The sequence below is a fragment of the Marmota marmota genome, unplaced genomic scaffold, assembly GCF_001458135.2.
Source record: "Marmota marmota marmota unplaced genomic scaffold, marMar, whole genome shotgun sequence".
Classification (NCBI taxonomy): Eukaryota; Metazoa; Chordata; class Mammalia; order Rodentia; family Sciuridae; genus Marmota; species Marmota marmota.
This window is the reverse complement of record NW_026000241.1, coordinates 5,403,289-5,425,195: the sequence shown is the minus strand read 5'-3', so window position 1 is coordinate 5,425,195 and position 21,907 is coordinate 5,403,289. Positions and strand designations below refer to the sequence as shown.

The 21,907-nt window shown below is 46.5% G+C and overlaps 1 protein-coding gene across 1 annotated transcript; it reads left to right on the top strand.

Moving 5' to 3' along the window:
- The first annotated feature begins 1,739 nt into the window (after positions 1 to 1,739).
- Slc35e1 (solute carrier family 35 member E1) lies at positions 1,740 to 16,398 on the top strand. The gene is made up of 8 exons (XM_015488880.2): positions 1,740 to 1,820; positions 2,076 to 2,227; positions 2,328 to 2,722; positions 3,095 to 3,165; positions 5,438 to 5,575; positions 7,075 to 7,200; positions 12,463 to 12,708; positions 13,175 to 16,398. The coding sequence occupies exons 1-8, from the start codon at positions 1,740 to 1,742 to the stop codon at positions 13,403 to 13,405; spliced, it is 1,440 nt and encodes a 479-aa protein (XP_015344366.1). The 3' UTR covers positions 13,406 to 16,398.
- Positions 16,399 to 21,907: the final 5,509 nt, after the last annotated feature.

Genomic DNA, 21,907 nt, shown 5'->3' with positions numbered 1-21,907 from the left:
GGTTACAGTTTTCAAGTTGCCTGTTAGCTTTCTACTGCATTTAGTGGACTTTTACTTGTCTTTCTTTCAGAGCTACCTGCTAGCTTGGGGCAACAGTCCACAAAACAATATCAGGGAATGTTACCCTATCTCATCCAGACTTCACCCACCCCACAGAGAAGCCCTCTACAGCAGGCTCCATAGCTTAAGTTTATCATTTTATCCCACAAATATTTTTAATTCTTAACATGCCATGGCCCAGAGGTGCAGAGCTGTGTGTCAGGCATCCCAGCCCTGGGCTGCCAGCTCCTGATGCATGCCTGAGGCTGCCTTAGTACCTGGTTGGTGATGGGTTTTTTTTTTTTTTTTAATTGTAGGTGAACACAATACATTTACTTTTATATGGTGCCAAGGATCAAACCCAGTGTCTCTCACATGCTAGGCAAATGCTTTACCACTGAGTCACAACCCCAGCCCCCTAGCCCTTTTTTAAATTTTCAGACAGGATCTTGCTAAATTGCCAAGTCAGGCCTTGAATTTGCCATCCTCCTGCCTCAGCCTCCTGGGTCACTGGGGCTACAGGTATGCACCACAGTGCCTGACTGGTGCTGATATTTTTAAAAATAACTTTTGATTATAAAATGATAGTTCATCCCATTTGTCCCTGAAACTATCAACTAAGAATTTGGCTTGGTGGGGGAGATCTAGAAAATCTACCGATTTATAAATGAGCAAACAGCTACCCCTTCAGAGAGGTAGGTACACAAGAGTACATTAAGGGGTCCTGGCACATTCCTTCCAGCCCACAGGACCACAGACAACCCAGAACTAGAGTTTCAGAACAACAGGGATTTCTGACAAAGGCTTGGTGAAGAACACACCCTATACTCCCACCCCAAGAAAAGGGCAGTGGGAGAGATGACTTTGAGGGCAGTGTGAGATTGCTCCCATGTAACAGCTGCATGGCTCTGAGCCAGTCTTTCCACTCCTATGCCCTTGTTCCTATTGGAGGATGAAGAGTTGTGAGGACTAAATTGTAAAAACTTAAAACGATAAAAGCTTAAGAAACCAGAAATACGGCAGTGGAATTATGACACAGCTATGCTGTGGAGTAACTAGCTACTTTCCTACCTCCACTACAGCTAATTAAGCTCGGCTTACATTCTGGTATCCCTAGAATGTGATGTTATTCTGTGACCAAAGGTCATAGGCACAGCTGGAGGATATTAGGGTACAGAGGGTGACGACCCATCAGCACCTCCTTTTCTCAGACCTGGGCTTTGGCACAGGCCACTACTCCCACCCCACTTGCAGAGACTACCACACCTAGGTCTTAAGTATGCAGAAAGCCCAGGGTACACATATTGCCTACTTTCCAGAACACAACGATAATTTAAGACAGACACCCACCAGCATTTGGAGTTAAGTTGGGTTGCCACTTTCTAACTTGCCAAGTAAGAACATATAAAAGAGAACCAACTCCTCGTCGACAAGAAGTTGGTAGCACATGATTTTTGGAATAAACCAGTCCTTTAGTATAAGATCATATTGCTGAAAACAGTCTTCTCTTCCTCCACTGGCGCTTGAGGGAGTGGTCTATCCGGGCGGTCCTTGGGCATCTTTTGTCGTGCCAAGTACTGCCCACTTCTGCAGCGTTCTGGAGACAGGTGTCCAAGCTGTTATGGCCACGGCCCCCAAATTAGCCGTGTCACCTGAGACAAGTCGCTTCCCCTCTGGGCTTCGGTCTGCCAGTCTGCGAAATGGAGATAGTTAACACCTACCGCACAGCGTTCCTCGGATTCGGAGGGATGATGCTCGGACCAGGCTCGTCAGCCGCACACGTCAGTGGCTCCCACAACTCGCTGAGAACAAGGTCAGGGCTGGCCCTTTCGTCGGAGTCCGACTACGCGCGTCCGCCCTGGCACTGCAGTGTTAATCTGGCTCAAGGAAATCTTTTCACAGTCTAGTTTTTTCCCCGGAAGGTTTTTTAACTTCTCGGTGTCCGAAACCGTTTAGCTCTTCAGGAATCTTGCTTGGAGGTTGCCGATGTGCCGCTAAGCCCGAGGTTTAAACCTCCAGCTTGATCGCCCATCCAGACTCCAACACGGCAGCACTCTCGCGCCTCCACTCGCCCATTCCGTTCGGGGCTCCGCAAGGGTCCCCAAGAGAAGCCCAAGAGGGAAAAACGAGCTCCACTCCCGGTACGAGTACCCTCGTTTCACTTCCGGGTTTGGAACCGCCCCTTCCGGTAACGTATCTCCAAGAGGGCGGGGCCTGCACTCCAGACGTGGTGGCTGGCGCATCGGTCGGCGCGCGGCGGTGACGTACAAGAACAACTACCAATGAAGAGCGGCGCTAGCTGACGCGCCCGCCCCGCCGGCCCCGCCCCCGCCCGGCGTCGGGCCGTCGGGCGGGCGGGAAGGGGCGGCCGCTCGGGCAGGATGGCGCGGCCGCTCGGCAGGATGGCGGCGTGCGGCAGCAGCGGTGGGCGCGGGCGCGGGCGGCTGGGGCCGAGGGCTGGCGGGCGGGCGAGNGGGACTCCCGCCGCTCCTGCGCGCCTGGCGTGTGCCCCCCGCGCCGCCTGTCTCGGTCCCCGGGCCCGGCCCGCATCCATCGGCTGGGCCGCTGCTGCCGCCACGCTTCTACCCTCGCTACGTGCTGCCACTCGCCTTTGGCAAGTATTTCGCGTCCGTGTCAGCGCACGTCAGCATCTGGAAAGTGCCCGTGTCCTACGCGCACACTGGTAGGTGTCACGTCCGGCCAGGGGGGCGGTGGCTGGGGCGCGCCGCCTGGGGCCTCGGTGCAGGGTTAGGATGCATCTCCCTGGGCGCTTCCCGGTAGACAAAAACCCAGAACTAAGTCTGAGAAGCCGCCAGAACTTTGGGCTGAGAAGGGCCAGGCACCAGACTCTCTGGGAGGAAAGGGGTTAGAAAGGACCTGGAAGCTGAGTAAGGCGAGCCCAACTGTTGGGGTTGGGAAGAAACCCTACAAAAAGCGAAGGACTGAAGAAGTCCGAGGGGCTGCCAAAACCTCCATCTCAGGAGAGGTAGAACAGACTCCTGGTGAATTCGGGGAAGTCAGGCAGCCCACTGAATGCCCTTCCCTCTTTTTGCAGTCAAGGCCACCATGCCCATCTGGGTGGTCCTCCTGTCCCGGATCATCATGAAGGAGAAGCAGAGCACCAAGGTAATGCCCTGGCAGGAGCCTGGGCAGATGGGGGATTCCCAGCAATTCTCCAACTGGTAACTGGTGGTTCAGGCTTCTGGCCTGCAGACCGCCTGGCTTCCTGTCAAATAAGGAAGTCAGTGTAGAGTTCTCCAGTGGCCCTTTTACTGCTAATGTCCTGGAATCACCCTGCAAACAGTGGTGTGTGGGATGTGTATCCCTGAGTGATCTCTGTGGTTTAGTTTCAGGAAAACCTCCATCCCTCTCAGGTCTAACTCTTTCTTTCTTTCTTTCTTTCTTTCTTTCTTTCTTTCTTTCTTCCTCCATCCCTCTCAGGTCTAACTCTCTTTCTTTCTTTCTATAGTTGATTTTTTTAAGATGTTGATGGACACAATACCTTTATTTTATTTATTTCTTGTTATGTGGTGCTGAGGATCAAACCCAGTGCTTCATATGCGCTAAGCAAACACCCTACCACTGAGCTACAAGCCCCAGCCCTTTCATTGAGTTTTGATTCCCTACCTGCATTGCTGGTAGGTGATGGATGGCTTGGTCCCATCTTGGCAAGGTACCTGCAGTGGGACCAGGGAATGGATCGGAACTCTCAAGATTTTTACTTCTCTCCAAGAAAAAATGTTTAGATAGGGGACTTTGGGGATCATACGATACTAGACAAAGGAGTTTGGTGTTGGCAAAATCCAGCAAAGTCTTAGAAATTAAACCAGTCAGGAATTGTGATGGGAGGGAAAATAGCAAGTGGGACTCAAGGCTGCACAAAGAAGATGCTCCTGGCACAGTCCAGAGCCTGTTGAAGATGCCAAGCCAGGGTATTTCCTGGCTCAGTGCAAGAGAACCTGTGAGTTTAGCCAGAACCAGCCTTGCCTTGTGTCTGGAAGTGGAAACGAGACTCCTGTTGTCCCAGCTGGAACCCATTTCATGCTGGACACAATGCCTCTTCCAAGTGGTCGGTTTCTGGCATCCTGTACTTTATGTAACTCAGAGCAGCATTGCCCTGGATCAGCTTTTAAAAATTGGGCCACCTCTGGCCAGGATTTTTATTCTAGCCTGTCTTTATCCTAACAAGTCCTGTGTGTGCTCTGTAGCACTTCCCTATGGTGACGTCAGGTGTGATTGGCCTCCTGGGGGTCAGAATTGCCTGGGAGGTGTACAGCTACGTCACCTGATAGCATGTGTGTTTATCAGGTTTCTCGTTGGACAGGACATTATACCCAGCTTGGCAAGTTGCCAGAAACTTCACACAGTTTGGAAAAGACTAGGGATTAGCCCTGATAGGTAGACAGACTAATGATAACGATGTGATAATTTCTGGACCCACCCCACAAAGCAGATAAGGCAGATCTTTGTTACCTGATCTCAAGGAAAAATCTGAACTTCAGAGAAGAGAGTCCTATACCTGAGAGCCATAGCCAGGAAGGCAGAAGCTGGAATTCAGGTCCTCCAGTCTGTTACCTTCAGTCTGCCCCTTCAGGGACATCTACCTATTTTGAGAATATTCTTTGTAGCTCAGGAGTCAGGAGAGTCAGACATGAGGTATGGATTCTGGAAACTGGGAGCTATTTAGCCACCTGGAATTCTGTGCCTGTTGGAAGGCCTCTTATCATGTTTGCTGCTGGTTCATTCAACCAGCAGTTGCTGAGTGGCTGCTGTGTGCTGGTCACCTGGAGAGAGCAGCAAACATGACTTTCCCTAAAGCTGGGCCTAGTCCCATGTAGGCCAGATGATGTGGTGCCTTTTCTAGTGGGTAGAGAGCCCTTTACTGTATAAGCTCAGGCCTGGGCAGTGGGAACACAGCACAGGAACCTACCAGGGTATAGGGAGGTCAAGATCAGTTCTTCTGGGTGGATGAACTGAGACCTCTGGGGTAAGAGGTCACTAGCAGGAAAAGGTGGAATGTCCTAGCCAGGTGACTGTATTAGAGCCTGAAATAAGAGTGAGTGGTGGGAAGCCTCTCGGAGGACTAGGGTTTCAAATCCTGATGCTTGGCCAGCAGCTGGATAGATTTCCTAGGTTAAGACCAGGCCCAGCTGTGGCCCTGGGCAGGGTTCTTGATGGGGGTGACAATATGGGCAGGACTGCCCACAAGGACACAAGCCCTGCCCCAGGTGCTCCATCTTCTCCCACTCACCCCCAACAGCTCTGTCACAGCAGCACTAAATTCCAAAGTGGCAGACGCATATCTTAGGTGAGGGAGAAGAGAGAAGCTGAGACTTCCCTGCAGGCCTTGGGGTGGGTGGCCCCTCTCTGCTCTGACGGTCCTGCCCTCCTCCTCCAGGTGTACTTGTCACTCATCCCCATCATCAGCGGCGTCCTGCTGGCCACCGTCACCGAATTGTCATTTGACATGTGGGGACTTGTCAGTGCCCTTGCTGCCACACTGTGCTTCTCGCTTCAGAACATATTCTCCAAAAAGGTATTTGGGCACCCTCACAGACTAGCATGATGTTTCTGCAGTATGGGGATGGCAGGCTGGTGGTGGCTTTGGAAACACTGGCCAAGTAGTGATTTCTTGATGTTAGAGAAAAGAATTCTTGTTGCCCTTTCTGCTTGTTTCTTCTGATTTTCTGTTCATCATTTTGTTGATATTTTTTTCTATTATAACATTAATATGTGCAATGTGGAAAAATAAGAGAAAAGCCCAATAAATTATTTGGTTGGCTGTTTACTTTGGGTACCAGGAATTGAGCCAAGGAGCACTTAACCATTGAGCCACATCCCTGGGCCTTTTTATTTTTTGAGACAAAGTCTCGCTAGGCAACTTCCTAGTGCCTCACTAAGTTGTGGAGGCTGGCTTTGATCTTGGCATCCTCCTGCCTCAGACATCAGAGCCACTGGATTATAGGCATGCACTACTCCCAGCTAAATTAAAAAAAAAAAAAAAAACTTATTGAACACCTAATATGTGCCAGGCACTGTGGGTGGATGCTAGAGAAAAAGAATCAAGAAACCTGTCTTCCTGCCGAAGGGTGTCTACTTTATGGAGTCAGATCTACAATATAGTTCCCTAAAGTTCATAAAGATAATAAGTATTCTGTTTTGTTGTTTTTGTTGCAGTGCTGGGGGTTGAAGCCAGGGCCTTGTGCATGCTGGGAAAGTTCTCTACCACTGAGCTACACCCCAGCCTAAGTTATGATTACTCTTAATGTTAACTTTTTTCCCCACTAAGTTCTTAGATTTGCAGTATTTTAGGTACATTTAAATTTTTGCTTTGTTCATTTGCTCTTATAGAATAGCATCGTCCCATATCATTAAAAATTATTGCTATTAGGGGCTGGGGTTGTGGCTCAGCAGTAGAGCACTCACCTCACATGTGCGAGGCTCTGGGTTCGATCCTCAGCACCACATAAAAATAAATAAATGAAATAAAAATATTGTGTTCAACTACAACTAAAAAATAAATATTTTTTAAAAATTGTTGCTATTAATTAATGTAATTCTCACATACTTTCCAGATGCCACAGTGATGCAGTCAGTTCCCCCACTGGGAATCAGTCTGTTTTCCGTTTTTCATTGTAAATGTTTTAGTGATGAACATCTTTGTGCATAACATTTTTCTGACTCAGGTTTTTCCTTACGGTAGACTAATAGTTCTTGGGTCAGAGGATATGAGATGTTTATAACTTTTCTATATGTTGCCTGGTTCTTTTCAAGAAGACCAGTTTAGACTTAAACCAGTAGAATATCAGACACCTGTTTCACTGCGTCTTCTCCAGCATTGAGTGTTGCTCCTTTTTTTTCCTCAGGTCTTTATACGTGGAACATAGTGCTTATTTCATGCATGTGCTGTATGTCTCATAGATGCAATTGCAGGTTTGCTGCCCAAGGTCAGATGTCAAGGTTAACATACAGTCACTGTGTTTGGGCCTGAGTACCTGGAGTACTCTTGCCACTTATACTTTGAATCATCTTCAGGTATTGAGAGATTCACGGATCCACCATCTCCGCCTGCTGAACATCCTGGGCTGCCACGCTGTCTTCTTTATGATCCCCACATGGGTGCTGGTGGACCTCTCAGCTTTCCTGGTCAGCAGTGACTTGGTGAGTTGGCCACCACTAAGAACTCACCATTTTCTTAAGTAATTTCAAAATAGGTGCTTTGTTGGGGAGCTATGGTTCTGTGGCCACTTTGGAGCAGTCTTTTGGTATCTGTATTAGTCCATTTTCTGTTTATGAAATATCTGAGGCAAGCTGACAGTATAAAGAGGTTGGTTTAGCTCCAACGTCCAAACAGCATAGAACAGGCTTGGGTGAGGTCTCCCCTGACTATATTACATGGTGGTCGAGAATGGTGGGATTGTGCATGAAACAAGAAACCAGAAATTGTGGGATCTAAAATTCTATGTTTCTCAGCTTTCCGTTGCTATGACAAAATACCTGAGATAATCAGTTTAAAAGGAGGAAAGGTTTTGAATCAGTTTCAAAGGCTTCAGTCCATGGTTTCTTGGCCCTGTTACCTTAAGGCTTTTGTGGCACAGTATATTATGCAGAAAGCACATGTCAGAGGAAGTCTCCTCATGTCATGGTGGACAGGAAGCAAAAAAAGAGAAACAGGAAGGATCCAGTTTTCCCAATATCCCCTCCAAAGGCACACCCCCCAATGACCTAACTTCCTCCCACTAGGCCCTACCCACTAATGGTTCCATCACTTCCCAATAGAGCCACTGGCTGGCAACCAAGCCTTTAATACATGGGCCTGTGGGGACATTTATCCAAATTGCAGCAAATTTCTTACAGGATCTGCTTCCTGTTCACTTAAGAACCTCCCACTGAGCCCCACCTCCTCAAGATCCTACCACCTCAACCCCACCACACTGAAGACCAAGCCTCCCAACAAGGAACCTTCGGAGGACCACCATGTCCAAACTACAGCAGCATTTGACAGCCACCCCATTCAACATGTGGCTCTTTTTTAAGAACATTGCACATAGTCCAGGAAGTGGACTTTCTTTGCATTTCCTTCCTGGTGTGCTTGATCCCAGGTGCTAATAGATGCTACACTTGGACTGGGAGCATAAAGGCTGTAAACACCCGCACGGGTGACTCTTTCCTGTCCTGACAATGTCCTTCACATCTCACTTTGATGTTTTTTGTTTTGTTTTGAAACCGGGTCTTGCTATGCTGCCCAGGCTGCTGCAAACTCCTGGGCTCAAGCAATCCTCCTGCCTCAGCCTCCCAAGTTGCTGAGGCTGCAGGCTGCGAGTGGCATCATTCCCACTGATCGACTGGCTTACTTCCTTACCTGTTTTTTTTTTTTAATTTTTTATTCATTCATTCAGAGCTGGGGCTGGAACCTTGGCCTCATACTTGCTAGGCAAGTGCTCAACCTCTGAGCTACCCCTCTGTCCCACTATGACTTTTCTAAACCATGCTCACAGGGCTCAGATCCTTTATGGGATCAGCCCTATCAGTGTTTCCATTGACTCCAGACATATTCATAAACACTTGAGCACTGGAATAAAGGTCTTCCTGCCACCTGCACATTCAGCCTTGAGAATGTGTTAGAAACTAATGCAGGTGACCGTGGTAACAAGGAGGGAAATGTAATTCTTTTTGACCTGAATTAGAAAGGACGAGTAAATGTTTATTGAGGGATAAACATGGTCTAGCTGGATTTGTGACTTTCTTTTTTCTTTTTTTTTTTTTTGATTTTTCGGTGCTTGGGATGGAAACCCAGGCCTTACACATGCTAGGCAAATGTTCTACCACTAACACACATGCCCAGCCCCCAACTCCCTCTCCTAATTACCAACTTTCAGAGCAAAGAGTTGAAGTTCACTTTAGATATTGATCAGGAATAGTTGAAATTTTCTGCTTTTTATGGGACTCAAGGGAGTTTTAGTTTTTTCAGTTTCGTTGTATATATCATGTGTGTGTCAGTTACATCAATTCTTTTTCCTGTTCAAATTGTCCTGGTTTAGCTGAGGGACCCCTTTTGATTGGCTCCCTGTGCCTTCAGCACCACAGTCTTTGATATCAGCTTTGGGCCCAGTAGATGCTCAACACCATCTTGGGTACTTCCTGACCCAAACATGCAATCAGCTGCTCCTTTAGGAGCCCAGGTTGCTTTAGTGGGATAGGGTATTTAGCGCCACAAATTGGGTGATCTGTGTGCTTATTGCTGTTGAGTTGACATTCCTGTTAGGTCTTTGCAGCGAAAAACAAGATGCACACATAGTTGACTCTCCAGATCCACAGATTCCATATCCACAGAATCATCCAACTTCAGATTAGAAACAAAAATTATGCCTGTACCAAACATGCACAAACTTTTTTTTTCTTGTCATAATTTCCATAACATTCCCTTCTGTCAGGTATCACACATCATGTAGAGATGATGTAAAGTCTACACCCCTGTGTATGTAGATTCTATGCAGATATCCATGTAAGGGACTTGAGCGTCTGTGGACTTTGGTTGTGGGGGCAGGTGATGCTGGGACTTGAGACTAGTGGGGACAGGTTTGGAGTAATTAATTCTAACTCTGATTTAACATTCCGGGATCTTTACTGCTTTGATTTTTATTTACATATCTTCCTGTCACGCTTGGTTTCTCTCCACATTTCTTATTTATTTAACCTACCAGAGTTCTGCCGTTACGTTAGTTCGCCTTACTTCCGTATGTGATCACTTCAGAGTGAGACGCCCTGCGGATGAGACACCCATCACTGGAGTTCTGAGAGCACCTTAAGATTTCTTTGCAGCTTCATTTGTCCTTAAAATATGTTCCATTAAAGATGAACTATTGAGACCCTGTGCTCTCAGGCCCCCTGAGAGCGTTCTTGGTGGTGTGCATGTCATCGGGTTGTTGTGCAGCCTGGTGGCTTGGCTCTCATTTGTTTTTAGTTCTCCCCAGTTGCTTCCCCCAGGCACTGACCATGTGGAACTTTAGAGGCTGGAGTGTGCAGCTCAGTGGGAGAACACTTGCCTCACATGCAGGAGCCAGGGGTTCAGTCCCCAGCACCGTAAAACAGCAACAAAAGCTTTTATGGTTCCAAAGCCAAACTGTAACAAGGTCATTCAGACAGGTCTGGCCTCCAGCTTGCTGCCTCTGCCGTATCTCCTTGTATGACTATTATTTGACTCTTGGCTTAACCTTTCAGAATTTCTCTTTGCAAATGGAAACACACTTGTATATGTGTTAATATGCTCCTTCCTTACACAAAAATCGACTTTTCATCTTATTGTATCTTATTTTATGTATGTGCATACATACCCTCACTGTGTTGCCCAAGCTGGCCTTGAACTCCCACCTCAGCCTTCCACATAGCTGGGGTCACAGCTGCACACCACCATGCCCAGCTAAAGTGACATTTGTGTTATGAGTTAAATATAGAGGTTGAGTATCTTGAGACCAGAAATAGTTCAGATGTTGGAGGGTTTTTTGGTTTTATCTTTTGATTTTGGAATATTTTCATAGAATTTACTGGTCAAGCATCCCTAACCCAAAAACCTAAAATCCAAAATGGTCCCAAATCCAAAACTTTTGAGCAGTCAGAGGAAATATGGTCCTAAGAAAAGGAAATTAGCCCCATGCATTTTTCTCTCTCTTTTATACCCTTGCTAGTTGACCTCTGCTATAGCATGGATATTGAATTCCCGCAAAGGCCTGTTGTTCACAGCTTGGTCCACAGGATGGTACTATTGGGAGGGAATAGAGCCTTTAGGTGAGGGCCAGTGGAAAATCCTGAGGTCATTGCAGGTATGCCTTTGAAGGGGATTGTGGCCTCTTCCTGTCTGCCTCTGCTTCTTGGCTGAGTCAAGCTGTTTCTTCCACCACATATTCCTGCCATGATTTGCCACTCTCACCAGAGGCCTACAGCATGGGGTCAGTCAATCTTAGACAGGAATCTCTAGAACTGGGAGCCAAAATAAACCTTTTCTTTTTATCTGTTAACTGCATCAGGTGTTTTGTTATAGTGCTGGAAAGTTGACTCCTGCAGTCTGTAGATACTCAGCAGCAGGCTTCCCTGGCCACATGTCCAGGGGCCGGCTGCCTCCTCCTCACCTGTCTGGCTGTCCTGGGACCAGTAGAGGTCCTGTGGAAAAAGCAGGGAGGTTTTGTGGTCCAGCTCTGCTAGTTGTGTCCTCTTGACTTCTAGATACCTTAATCACAGTGGTCTCATTCCACAGAAGGTCAGAATGGCTAACTGAAGTTTGCTTTTGCTTTTTTTTTTTTTTTTTAATATTTTTTGTTTAGTTGTCAGTGGGTTTTTATTTTTTTTATTTATTTTTATGTGGTGCTGAGGATCGAACCCAATGCCTCACACATGCTAGGCAAGTGCTCTACCGCTGAGCCACAACCCCAGCCCCACTTTTTTTTTTTTTTTAAACGTGATGGGGATGTTTGGAACCCGTGCCTTTCACATTCTGGGCAAGTGCTCTACAACTGAGCTAAACCCCCAGTCCTTTTTATTCTTTTTAAAACTTTGGAAGACAGAGTCACTGAGCCACCCAGACTGGCCACAAACTTGCAATCCTGCCTCCATGTCCCGAGTGGCTGGGGTAGTGGGCGTGCACCACCACACCGGGTTTAACTTAAATTTTGATAACATCCCCTCTCCTTGTGTTAATTTGGACTAAGATTGGTTTTGGTTTTGGTTGGTTGGTTGTTTTGGTGCTGGGATGGAATCTAGGGCCTTGTGCATGCTGAATACACACACTACCATGAAGCTACACTACACCCTCAACCCAAAATTGTTTTTGTAGCACTTTCAGAGCCAGAGTTTGGTTTGATCCTGACAGGAACAGTGTTGGCCCAGTAGAGCAGGGATCAATCCCTCCCATTTCCCCTCTGGTAATATAGAAGAGGACACCCAGACCAGGGAGGTCCAGCAGTTTGCCCAGAGGCCTGCTGTAATGGGCGTACACCATTGCTCTCAGATTTCCAGGTTCTTTGCACATTCAGGCGCCGTCTGTCCATGACCTTCCGTCCTACAGAATGCATTGTGTCCAATAAGTAAACCATTACTTTGACCCCAGAGCTCCCAGCCATTCCCTGTCTAGGAACAAGAAGAGTTTTGGTTTCTGTCTAGCTCTGCACCCTTTGGGCACCTGGCCTTACCTCTCCCAGCCACTACCTCCTTGGCTGTAGATGGTCAGTGATTATTGTGCCACATCAGGGATTATATGTATAAATTACCTAGTGTGACACGATGACCACATGCCTGGGCTTGATTCCTAACAACTGATTGTAGGGCCCTGATAAGACAGATGCAACATCTCCTCCCCACCACCTCTTCCAAGTGGGCATGGAGATGTGGGGCTGCTGCTGTCCACTCATCCTTGCCTCCCTGTCTCTGCAGACCTATGTCTCCCAGTGGCCCTGGACACTCCTGCTCCTGGCTGTGAGTGGCTTCTGTAACTTTGCCCAGAATGTCATTGCCTTCAGCATCCTCAACCTCATCAGCCCCCTGAGCTACTCTGTGGCTAATGCCACAAAGAGAATCATGGTCATCACAGTGTCCCTGATCATGCTGCGCAACCCAGTCACCAGCACCAATGTCCTGGGCATGATGACGGCCATCCTGGGGGTCTTCCTGTACAACAAGGTGAGCCTTGGGGGAGGAAGGCTGTCCATGTCGCACCCAGGAAATCACTCAGATTGATGGAAGGGGGAAGGGAGGGCCCTGGCAGGAGCTAGAGGCCCAGGCTCTGTTTCCCAGCCAGGTCACTGACCTGGATGCCACACCATCTGCCTGGCCTTCCTTTTCCTGCATAGATGACCTCAGGTCATCGTAGCACTCCAGTTATGGTCCTCCAGTCTTTGGAACCTTGCCTGGGGATTCGCTCCTTCCTCTCAAAGGTATTAAGTCCCATATTAAGTACGTGGCCTGGCTCACAGGGAGGACTTGCCTTCTCTTCCTGTCTGTTCTCTGTGGTTGTCTACTAACCACTTGGTGGTCATACTCGAGCCCTGCTCAGTGTCGGCCTTCAAATTGTGAGCTACTTGATGACCCCCCTGGGTGTGTCCTGGTGAATGAGCCCCACGGTCTCATTGCTCTCTTTCCTGTGCAGACCAAGTATGATGCAAACCAGCAAGCCAGGAAGCACCTCCTCCCAGTCTCCACCGCAGATGTGAGCAGCAAGGAGCACCATTGGAGCCCACTGGAGAAGCCCCACAATGGCATCCTCTTCCCCCAGTACGGGGACTATCAGTATGGCCGCAACAACACCCTGACAGACCACTTTCAGTACAGCCGGCAGAGCCACCCAAACTCGTACACTTTGAACCGCTATGACGTATAGAGCCTGGAGCTGGGGCAGGGCCTCCCGCGACTCCCTCCCTCAGCCCCCAGCAGCGTCAGAGACTCTGACAAGCAGTGAATGTACAGCCCTGCCAGAGAACGGTGGGTAATTTACCACCGCAAGACCCAGGGGCTCCTGGCCCTGAGTGGGCAGAAGGGGATGTGACTGCCGCGTGGATGGCGATGGGCTCTGGGCAGAGGGAGATCCACATGGAGACCAGGCACGCTCTTTCTTCCCGGAGTCCATCATCAGGGGCCATGACCCTATGGAGCTCTTGACCAAATTTCACCTTTCCACGTGGAGTTCTTCCTCAAGCAGTGTATGTCACACTTCTTACTCAGCTTTCCAGGTGACATCCCAGACCAGAGAAGGGGGATCCCTATGGATACAGACCTGGAGTGATCAAGAGCTGATTTCCTGGGGAGTCGAGGAGAGGATTGTGGGGTGGTGCTTGAGAATGACAGACTAGCTGCTTTAATTTCACTGCTCAGATAATGCATAGGACCAGGTGGGCATCATGTGGGCCAGTAGCCTGGGAGAGTTGCTCCGGACACCACAGCCACAGAGGCGGACCCAGTCTCCCAATCAGTCCCGAGGCTGTTTGCAGTTACCGGCATGTGCTGCAGAGAGCGAGCCCTGCAGGTGGCACTGGACTCCTGGAGCTTGAGTCTTTGACTTGCAGGTTGGAGTTGGCATCCACCTAAGTCCAGGAGAAGGGAAATCCTCGTCCACCTTTCTCTTCCCTTGCCAGAGCAGGGCACGTCCCCTCTGCAGGCAGCACACAGGATCTGTAGGAAATCATGTTGTGTTCAAGCTGTTTTTCTGTAGTACTTGTTCTTTTTAGATGAGTCTTGGCCACTTCAGTGATGACTTGGAAGGCTGTTTGGTGGGGAGATCTTGATTTTATGAGGATCTTGCATTTTTCTAGAGAATTTTATAGTCATGTGTGTTTTTATGCCATGGTCCCCATTAGGGGACACAGCAAAACTGGCTTTGGATCAGAAACCATCATTTCTAAATGTTTAAAAAGAAGAAAAGTTCCTACTGGTGATGCCTATCTGACTAGTTTGGTAATAAGTAAGAAGCAATGAAGTTCTGAAGCTTTTCTCTTGATGACCATGATCACTGAAAATGGAAGGAATCCAGATTATCTCAGTGTTTGGTGTGATCGACAACACCAGTGTTTTGCGTCTGTGATGTTTGTGTTGTGTGTAAGGATGAATTGTCTCCTGGATAAGGGGAGAAGGGGGAGCACCAAGCTAAAATTTTGTTTGCCAAATCAGATTCTTTGGTCAATAATGGTTTATGAGCTGGGCACAGTGGCACATACCGATGGTCCCAGCTACTGGGGAAGCTGAAGCAGGAGAATCCCCTAATCCCAGAAGTTTAAGGCCATCCTGGGCAACAAGGTGAGACCCTGCCTCAAAAAAAGAGAAAAAGAAGTTTGGGTTTGGGTAGAATCATATCAGGAAAATTATAGGACCCCAGGTGGCAGGGTTCCAGTTGTGGCCTTAGTCTTCTGGCATCATGAAGGGACCATTCCCTCATGGAGGGGACCACTGGCTTGGCTTCTGGGTCTTTGGTGATATCTGCCCTTGTTTCTTCAGCACTGTCCTCAACTTCTAGCTACACGTGGGGACAGTGAATCATAGATAGGACACCAGTTCGCCCTTTATCTCCTGTTGAATGCAGTGGTTCCCCATTCCGAGAGGAAGTAACACTGTTTCTGCTGCACTCGGGGTTTGGTTTTGTTTTGTTTTGTTTTCTGCTTTTGATAATTGCAATTTTGTATTGAAGGGTTTGGTTTTCATCTGCTTATGAATGGGCCACTTTGCTCCTTGCCGAAGTTACTCATCAGAAGCCTCAGGAGAATCCCCGTTTGTCCGTCTGTTGTTCATTGCTTAATAGTATTTTGATCCCAGGTTTTGAGACAATTGCTGGGTAAAATAGGAAGACACAATCCTGACGGTGTTATTTATGAAAAGATCTTGCTGAGTGCCTTCACCAAAAGCTGTGGATCTGCAGTTGAATTGTTCTCACTGGTGAATGCAGTTTTGCATTGCAAAGGTGTATGGTGGTAGTTTATGATTATAGTTAAGTGATTCCTCAAACATATCATTGAACTCCAAAATGAATTATGCCTCTCTTTGGGTTTAATGAAATTTCTGATGTTACTGAAATTTGCCTATTAACATGTTTTCCTTTTCCAAAGCAAGACATGCTGGTGAGAGGAAATGACTGTCTAGTTTTATTATGGCTTATAAATTAATAAATGGGATATTTAATTCTGTACATTAACGTACAGCAAGTCCATACACTGGAATGAATGCGACAATCATGTTAGAGCAACTTGTCAGGTTAAAAGTCAACGCTTTCAAGTCTTGAAGGTTCCAGCTTGACACTGGGTCTTTTTGAGGCCTGTGCCCTGGTCTGCTGCCCCCTCCTCCTCGTGTGGGCAGCTCTGCTCTCGTCACCCTCATTGATGGGGTTGTAGTGCCTCACGCCTCTGTGACGTGGTCTGGCCGATGACAGTAACTCCTACCCAACTCCTTCATTTTACAGAAGGAGAAACAGGCTTAGAGGGCATTTTTGAGTAGTGTTTGTTCACTGTTGTGACTTGGTATGAAATTTTTATGCACCTTATTTTAAGTCATTCGTTTTGGGGAAAACCAGACCCTTATGACAAAGGAGATAAGCCAAATAACATTCGAATGAGGAAGGACTTAAGTTTTTGAATTTTGCTGTATATCTAGTCTACACCATGTATCAGACCCTTTATTACCTCTGGAACATAACCAGACCTGAATACCTTAAGGTCTTACAGCCTTAAGAATCCAGAACATTAATTTATTAAAAGACCTGAAAATTCCTAGTTTTTTTTTTTTTTTAAATTGTCACCTGTTTGCAAGACTTCGATGCTATCGACTGTTCTGTGGGAATAATTGTATATTCATGATGGCATTTACCAAAAATAAATGATGGTCTCCAGGGAATTGAGATTGGTCCCAGTTTGTCAGTGAGGGTCTCAGATTTGAGTGACCCTGTGTTCAGCATGCCCAGCAACAAAATGTACAAGAGATCGACAACTGAGGTGGCTTTGGTCCTCCTGTCTCGATGTATTCACCTATTTTTCCCCCTCTGGGCCAGAAACTAGGATGTGATTTGTGGGTTTTCAAGGAGGTAGGAGAGACTCGGGAAATCCAGGCCCATTGTGGTGGCTGTGCTATAGCTCATACTGAGGTCCTACTATGTGCCCGATGCAGTGGTGGGCTTTTTGCACAGTCCTGGTGTGTTTTGTGGACCTGGAGATGGAGCCCAGGACCTCAGGCATTGTAAGCACACTGAGCCACACCCTCGGCCCTGTTGTTTCATTAACCGTGTTCTATAGATGAAAATGAGGCCCCAAGAGGCCGGGTCACTTGTCTGGGGCTATATAGCTGCCTGACTCCAAAGCCCGTTTTCCCATGTTGCTCAAACCACCCCTGCCAGAGACTGTCCTCCGAGCCCAGCTGAGGAAGACATGAGCATGCTACAGTGGTGTGCAGCGTCTCAGTGCATGACCGCCTTGTTCAATGATTTACTAAGCACTTAATGTGTGCCAAGTAACAGGAACTGATACGTGTAAGGCTGCCACCCAGAAAGCTCCCGCCTTCATCTGCAGATGTGTAACTAGAGAGCACAAGAAGCGGTGTCAGAGGGACGCAAAAAATGCCAAAGAGTGCAGGGTGGTCATTTCGGCAGCACGATGGGGAATTGGAGTGTTTTATTTGACTTGTGTTTACAATCATTTTATTAGATGCCAGGAGAGCGAGATTACACCAATCATACAAAGTGGAAAATGGAAATAGTTGTTCAGCCCACAGGACAACCTGGGCCCCAGGGGGGGAGACCTGTCCCAAACCTAGGGCCTTTTGCCCTGCACCGCTGCCATGGGAGAGCCTTTTGATTTTCCTCAGTTTTATCACACAAGAGTTTGTGCCATCAAAGGAATAGCCTTTCATGTCACCTGACAGGACTTTGCTGCTGGTTAGACCCTCCAGCCCATAGAGGGACAACCCGAATGGCTTTGCAGTTTATTGCTGTGATTGTAACAGGTTTCCGAGTCCTTGCATCAGGACTGGGTCACTGCTGTACAAATGTAGGCCTGGTGTGCAGGGTCAGGATTAAAAGTGGCCCTGTGAAGACCCAGCCAAACAGTAGAGTCCAAACTCCCATGTGGGAATGCCCTCTCCCAGAGTCTCATTTACCTCCTTAAGGCAGAAGTTTGCTGGTGATGTGGACACAATCAGGTCCGGGCCAATGTCCCCTAGAACCAGCCTCTCTTCCCTGGGCAGGGCAGGACCTAAACCATTCCTCCTGTTGCAGCTTTCAGCTAGCTGACCATATGTGGCTCAGTAACTGCAGAATGCAAGGTCACAGTCACACCAAACTTTTGCGTGACTGAGCCCACCAGTATGGATGGGCCTGTATGTTCTCAGTCACCCACTACATATTTCATAACTTATAGCTTAAATATATTTTTTAAGTTTAAAAATCTGTCAAAGCAAAAATAAATTACCTATATGCAGGCATTTAAATGAAGGAGGTAGCTGGGCACACTGGCTCACACCTGTAATCTCAATGACTCTGGAGGCTAAGGCAGGAGTCCAAACCACAAGTTTGAGGCCAGTCTGGACATTTATGGCTGAGAGGCAGAGTGCCCCTTGGTTCAATCCCTAGCACCACAAAAAAATAAACAAATAAATAAATAATAAAGAGGTACATCCTGTACAGAGGGAATAATTATTCCTAAATATACCAGTGAGTAAAATACATGAAGGCTGGGACTGTAGCTCAGTAGTAGAGCACTTGCCTAGCATTTGTGAGGTCCTGGGTTTGATCCTCAGCACATAAAAAATAAATAGAATAAAGGCATTGTAGAAAAAAATTATTAAGGAAAATATACAAATGTGCTTTGTTAATACACAGTTTCTCTCTGGAGAGATCCACAAGAGATTAGATTATAGCAGTTAGCTCTGTGGTGGATAATTACAGATGTTTTTTTTTTTTTCTCAAAACTATGCAAATTACTTTGTAATGGCCTTAGAAGAATATGCCAAAAATATTTTCTTGTGTTATCAAATATTCTCCCTTGATTTTGTGTCTGTGTACATGATACCATAATTAGAAGGACGTGCTACAATTAACCAATCCCTAGGGCTGAATGTTTAAAATTTTGCCATTTTATGGAATAAGTTTGCAGTAAACAGTGTAGCACATCCTTCTAATTTAGGATAAATTCTCAAGACTTGTTTGCATATGGTTTTAAACTTGTTTCCATTTTGCTTCTCAGTGTTCTTAGTCCGTTTTCTATTGCTGTAACAAAATACCTGACACAGAATAATTTTTACACAGAATAGTTTATTTGGCTAACAGTTTTGGAGTGGGAAGTCCAAGAACATGAAGCTGAAGTCTGCTGAGAACTCTCTTGCTGCATCATCCGATGGTAAAGGGCATCGCATGACAACATTGAGCAAGTGTGCATCAGCTCAGATCTCTCATAAAGCCCACCAAAAGGGCCCCTCCCTCAACTCATCTAACCCTAATTAGCTCCCAAAGGTCTCACTTCCAAATGCCATCAACCCAGACATGGGGATCATCTCAGGGGTATACATTTCACAAAAATCGTTTTACTTAAAGAGTCTTGCTAGAGCCGGTGGTACACACTTGTAATCCCAGCAACTCAGGAAGCGGAAGCAGGAGAATTGCAAGTTTGAGGCCAGCCTGGGTAACTTAGCAAGACCCTTACAATAAAAAGACTGGGAAAGCTCAATAATAAGATGTCCCTGGATTAAAAAAAAAAAAAAAAAAAGTCTTTCAGTTTCTAGGAGATATTATTGGAGAATATCTCTGCAGCAGTCTGAACTATTTATACTGTTTCTTCTAACCAGTGGATTCTGGTTTGGCCTTTTCAAAGGCGCTTGGGAGAGACCCCTGCGGTGCTCATTTTTTCAGTCTCAGATAAATGGTATTTTAATCTGAAATGATCATATGAAAGCAGGTGCACAGGTCTTTCCAGAGAGCAGGTGAGCAATGTCAGTACTGCACTGCAGGGTCCTTCACTCAGCACAGCATCAATGAGCATTGACATTTTGTAATAGTATACTGAAGCCAGGCGAGGTGGCGCATGCCTGTCATCCCAGTGGCTCCGCTCGTGAGGCTGAGGCTGAGGCAGGAGGATCGTGAGTTCAAAGCTAGCCTCAGCAACAGCGAGGTGCTAAGCAACTGAGTTAGACCCTGACTCTAAAAAAAATACAAAATAGGACCAGGGATATGGCTCAGTGGTACTGTGACCCTGAGTTCAATCCCTGGTACCAAAAAAAAAAAAAGTAGCCTGAAAGTGGAACTAACCAAAGACTCCTTAATACACATTCACTAACCTTTTTTTTTTTTTTTTTTGATACCAGGGATTAAAGCTAGGACACCTAAACCACTGAGCCACACCCCCAGCCCTTTTTTAATTTTGAAACAGGGTCTTTCTAAGTGCTGAGACTGGCTCCTCCTGCCTCAGCATCCCAAGCCACTGGGATTACAGACACGCACCACCATGCCTGGCTCATTAACCTTTCTTCCCCACTCCCATCTATTTATTTATTTATTCATGTAGGGAATTGAACCTAGGGCCTCTCATCTGCGAGCCAAGCACTGTATCACTAAGCTACATCCCCAGTCCTTTTCATCTTATTTTTAGACAGGATCTTGCTAAAATGCCCAGGCTAGCCTTGAACTTAAAATCCTCCTGCCTCAGCCTCCCAAGTAGCTGGCATTACAGGCAATGCATCACCATGCCCAGCTTTAAAGATTCTTAACTGGCTCTCCTGAGATATTGGGGTTGGAGGGCCCATGATGGGGCAAGCATGTAAGCCTATAGTCCCAACTACTGGGAGGCTGAGGCAGGAGGAGAGCTTGAGCTCAAAAATTCCTAGACTAAGGCTGGGGTTGTGGCTCAGTGGTAGAACGCTTGCCTTGCACATGTGGGGCACTGGGTTCAATCCTCACCACATACAAATAAATAAATAAAGGTATTGTGTCCATCTACAACTAAAAATTTTTTTAAAAAAATTATACACTAGCTTGGATAATAGAGACCCCATCTCAAAAAATCAAATGAACAAGACCCTGATAAATGTTGTATATCTTCAGCCTACAAAAATACATACATGTATAGTATTTTATCAACTCTATTAGTTCATGGTTCTCTGAAGTCCATCCATATGGATTTTTTTTTTTTTTTTTAGGGAGAGAATTTTTTAATACTTATTTTTTAGTTTTCGGTGGACACAACATCTTTATTTTTATGTGGTGCTGAGGATCGAATCCAGCGCCCCGCACATGCCAGGCGAGTGCGCTACTGCTTGAACCATATCCCCAGCCCTAGATCTCTTAATATAGATCCTGACTGGCAAGATCCAGACTACCAACCCTTACATAAACGTAAAATCCCATGCCTACCCTTCTGCCTGAAACAGTCACAAAGCTGGCTCATTGTACAGTTCTCAGTGCAAAACCTCACTTCAGAAGAGCAGTTCATGGTAATCCTACTGAAACAGAGACCCTTTGAACTTAAAGGCTGAATTGTTTGAGCTCCCTAACTTCCTCATGCTGAGAATGGAAACTTTACCCCACTTTACCCCACGTCCCTGGCAGTGGTCAAGAAAGCTGAAAATGATATGTCCTCTAGTTAGTATAGCCTAGCAAATAAATAAATTATACACACCCACACACATACATATGTATCCATGTGTGTGTGTATATATATATCCTGACTTCTGCTCCTACAAATTGTAACTGCTTCCCTAAGACCAAGGGCAGTTTGATCAAACTATTAAATTCTTTTTTCTTTATACTGTTTGCTTATTTCTTATACAGGAGGACAGCAGAATCCAGCCAGCCAGGATACAAACAGGCTCTGTAGCTTGCAGGGTAGACTCCACTCTCCCACGTTCTGGTTAGAGCACCTTGTCTTCTCCCTAATATTACATAATATATTCATTTATTGATTTATGCTCTCCCCCCATGGACTCCCTTAGAGCAGAGTTGAGGTCTGACTTGTTCCAGCTGTTATCTATAAGCCACTCTATCCAGTCACCAGTTTTTGAGAGCCAACAATGGTGAACATTTGCACTGACAGGAAAAACAAACCTGGAACCCAAATTAAACAAAATGTTATCCCCAGAAAAGAACTCCACTATTCTCATGAGTATACGCTTACTTTTAAAAAATTACACTCAATTATCGTTTGAATTTCATAAATAAAATTTTTCTAGATATTTCTCTCTGGTTATATAAGTATCTAAATAAGATCCTTCACCATCCCTCTCAGCCCGCAGAGCCTAAAATATTTGCTTTCTGGGCATTAAAAAGTTTGCGGACCCCTGCCCTAGAGCAATACTTGACATACAACAGGCAATCCGTAAAGCGTCTGTTGGACAGTTTTGCAACAGCAACAAAAAGAACCTAAAA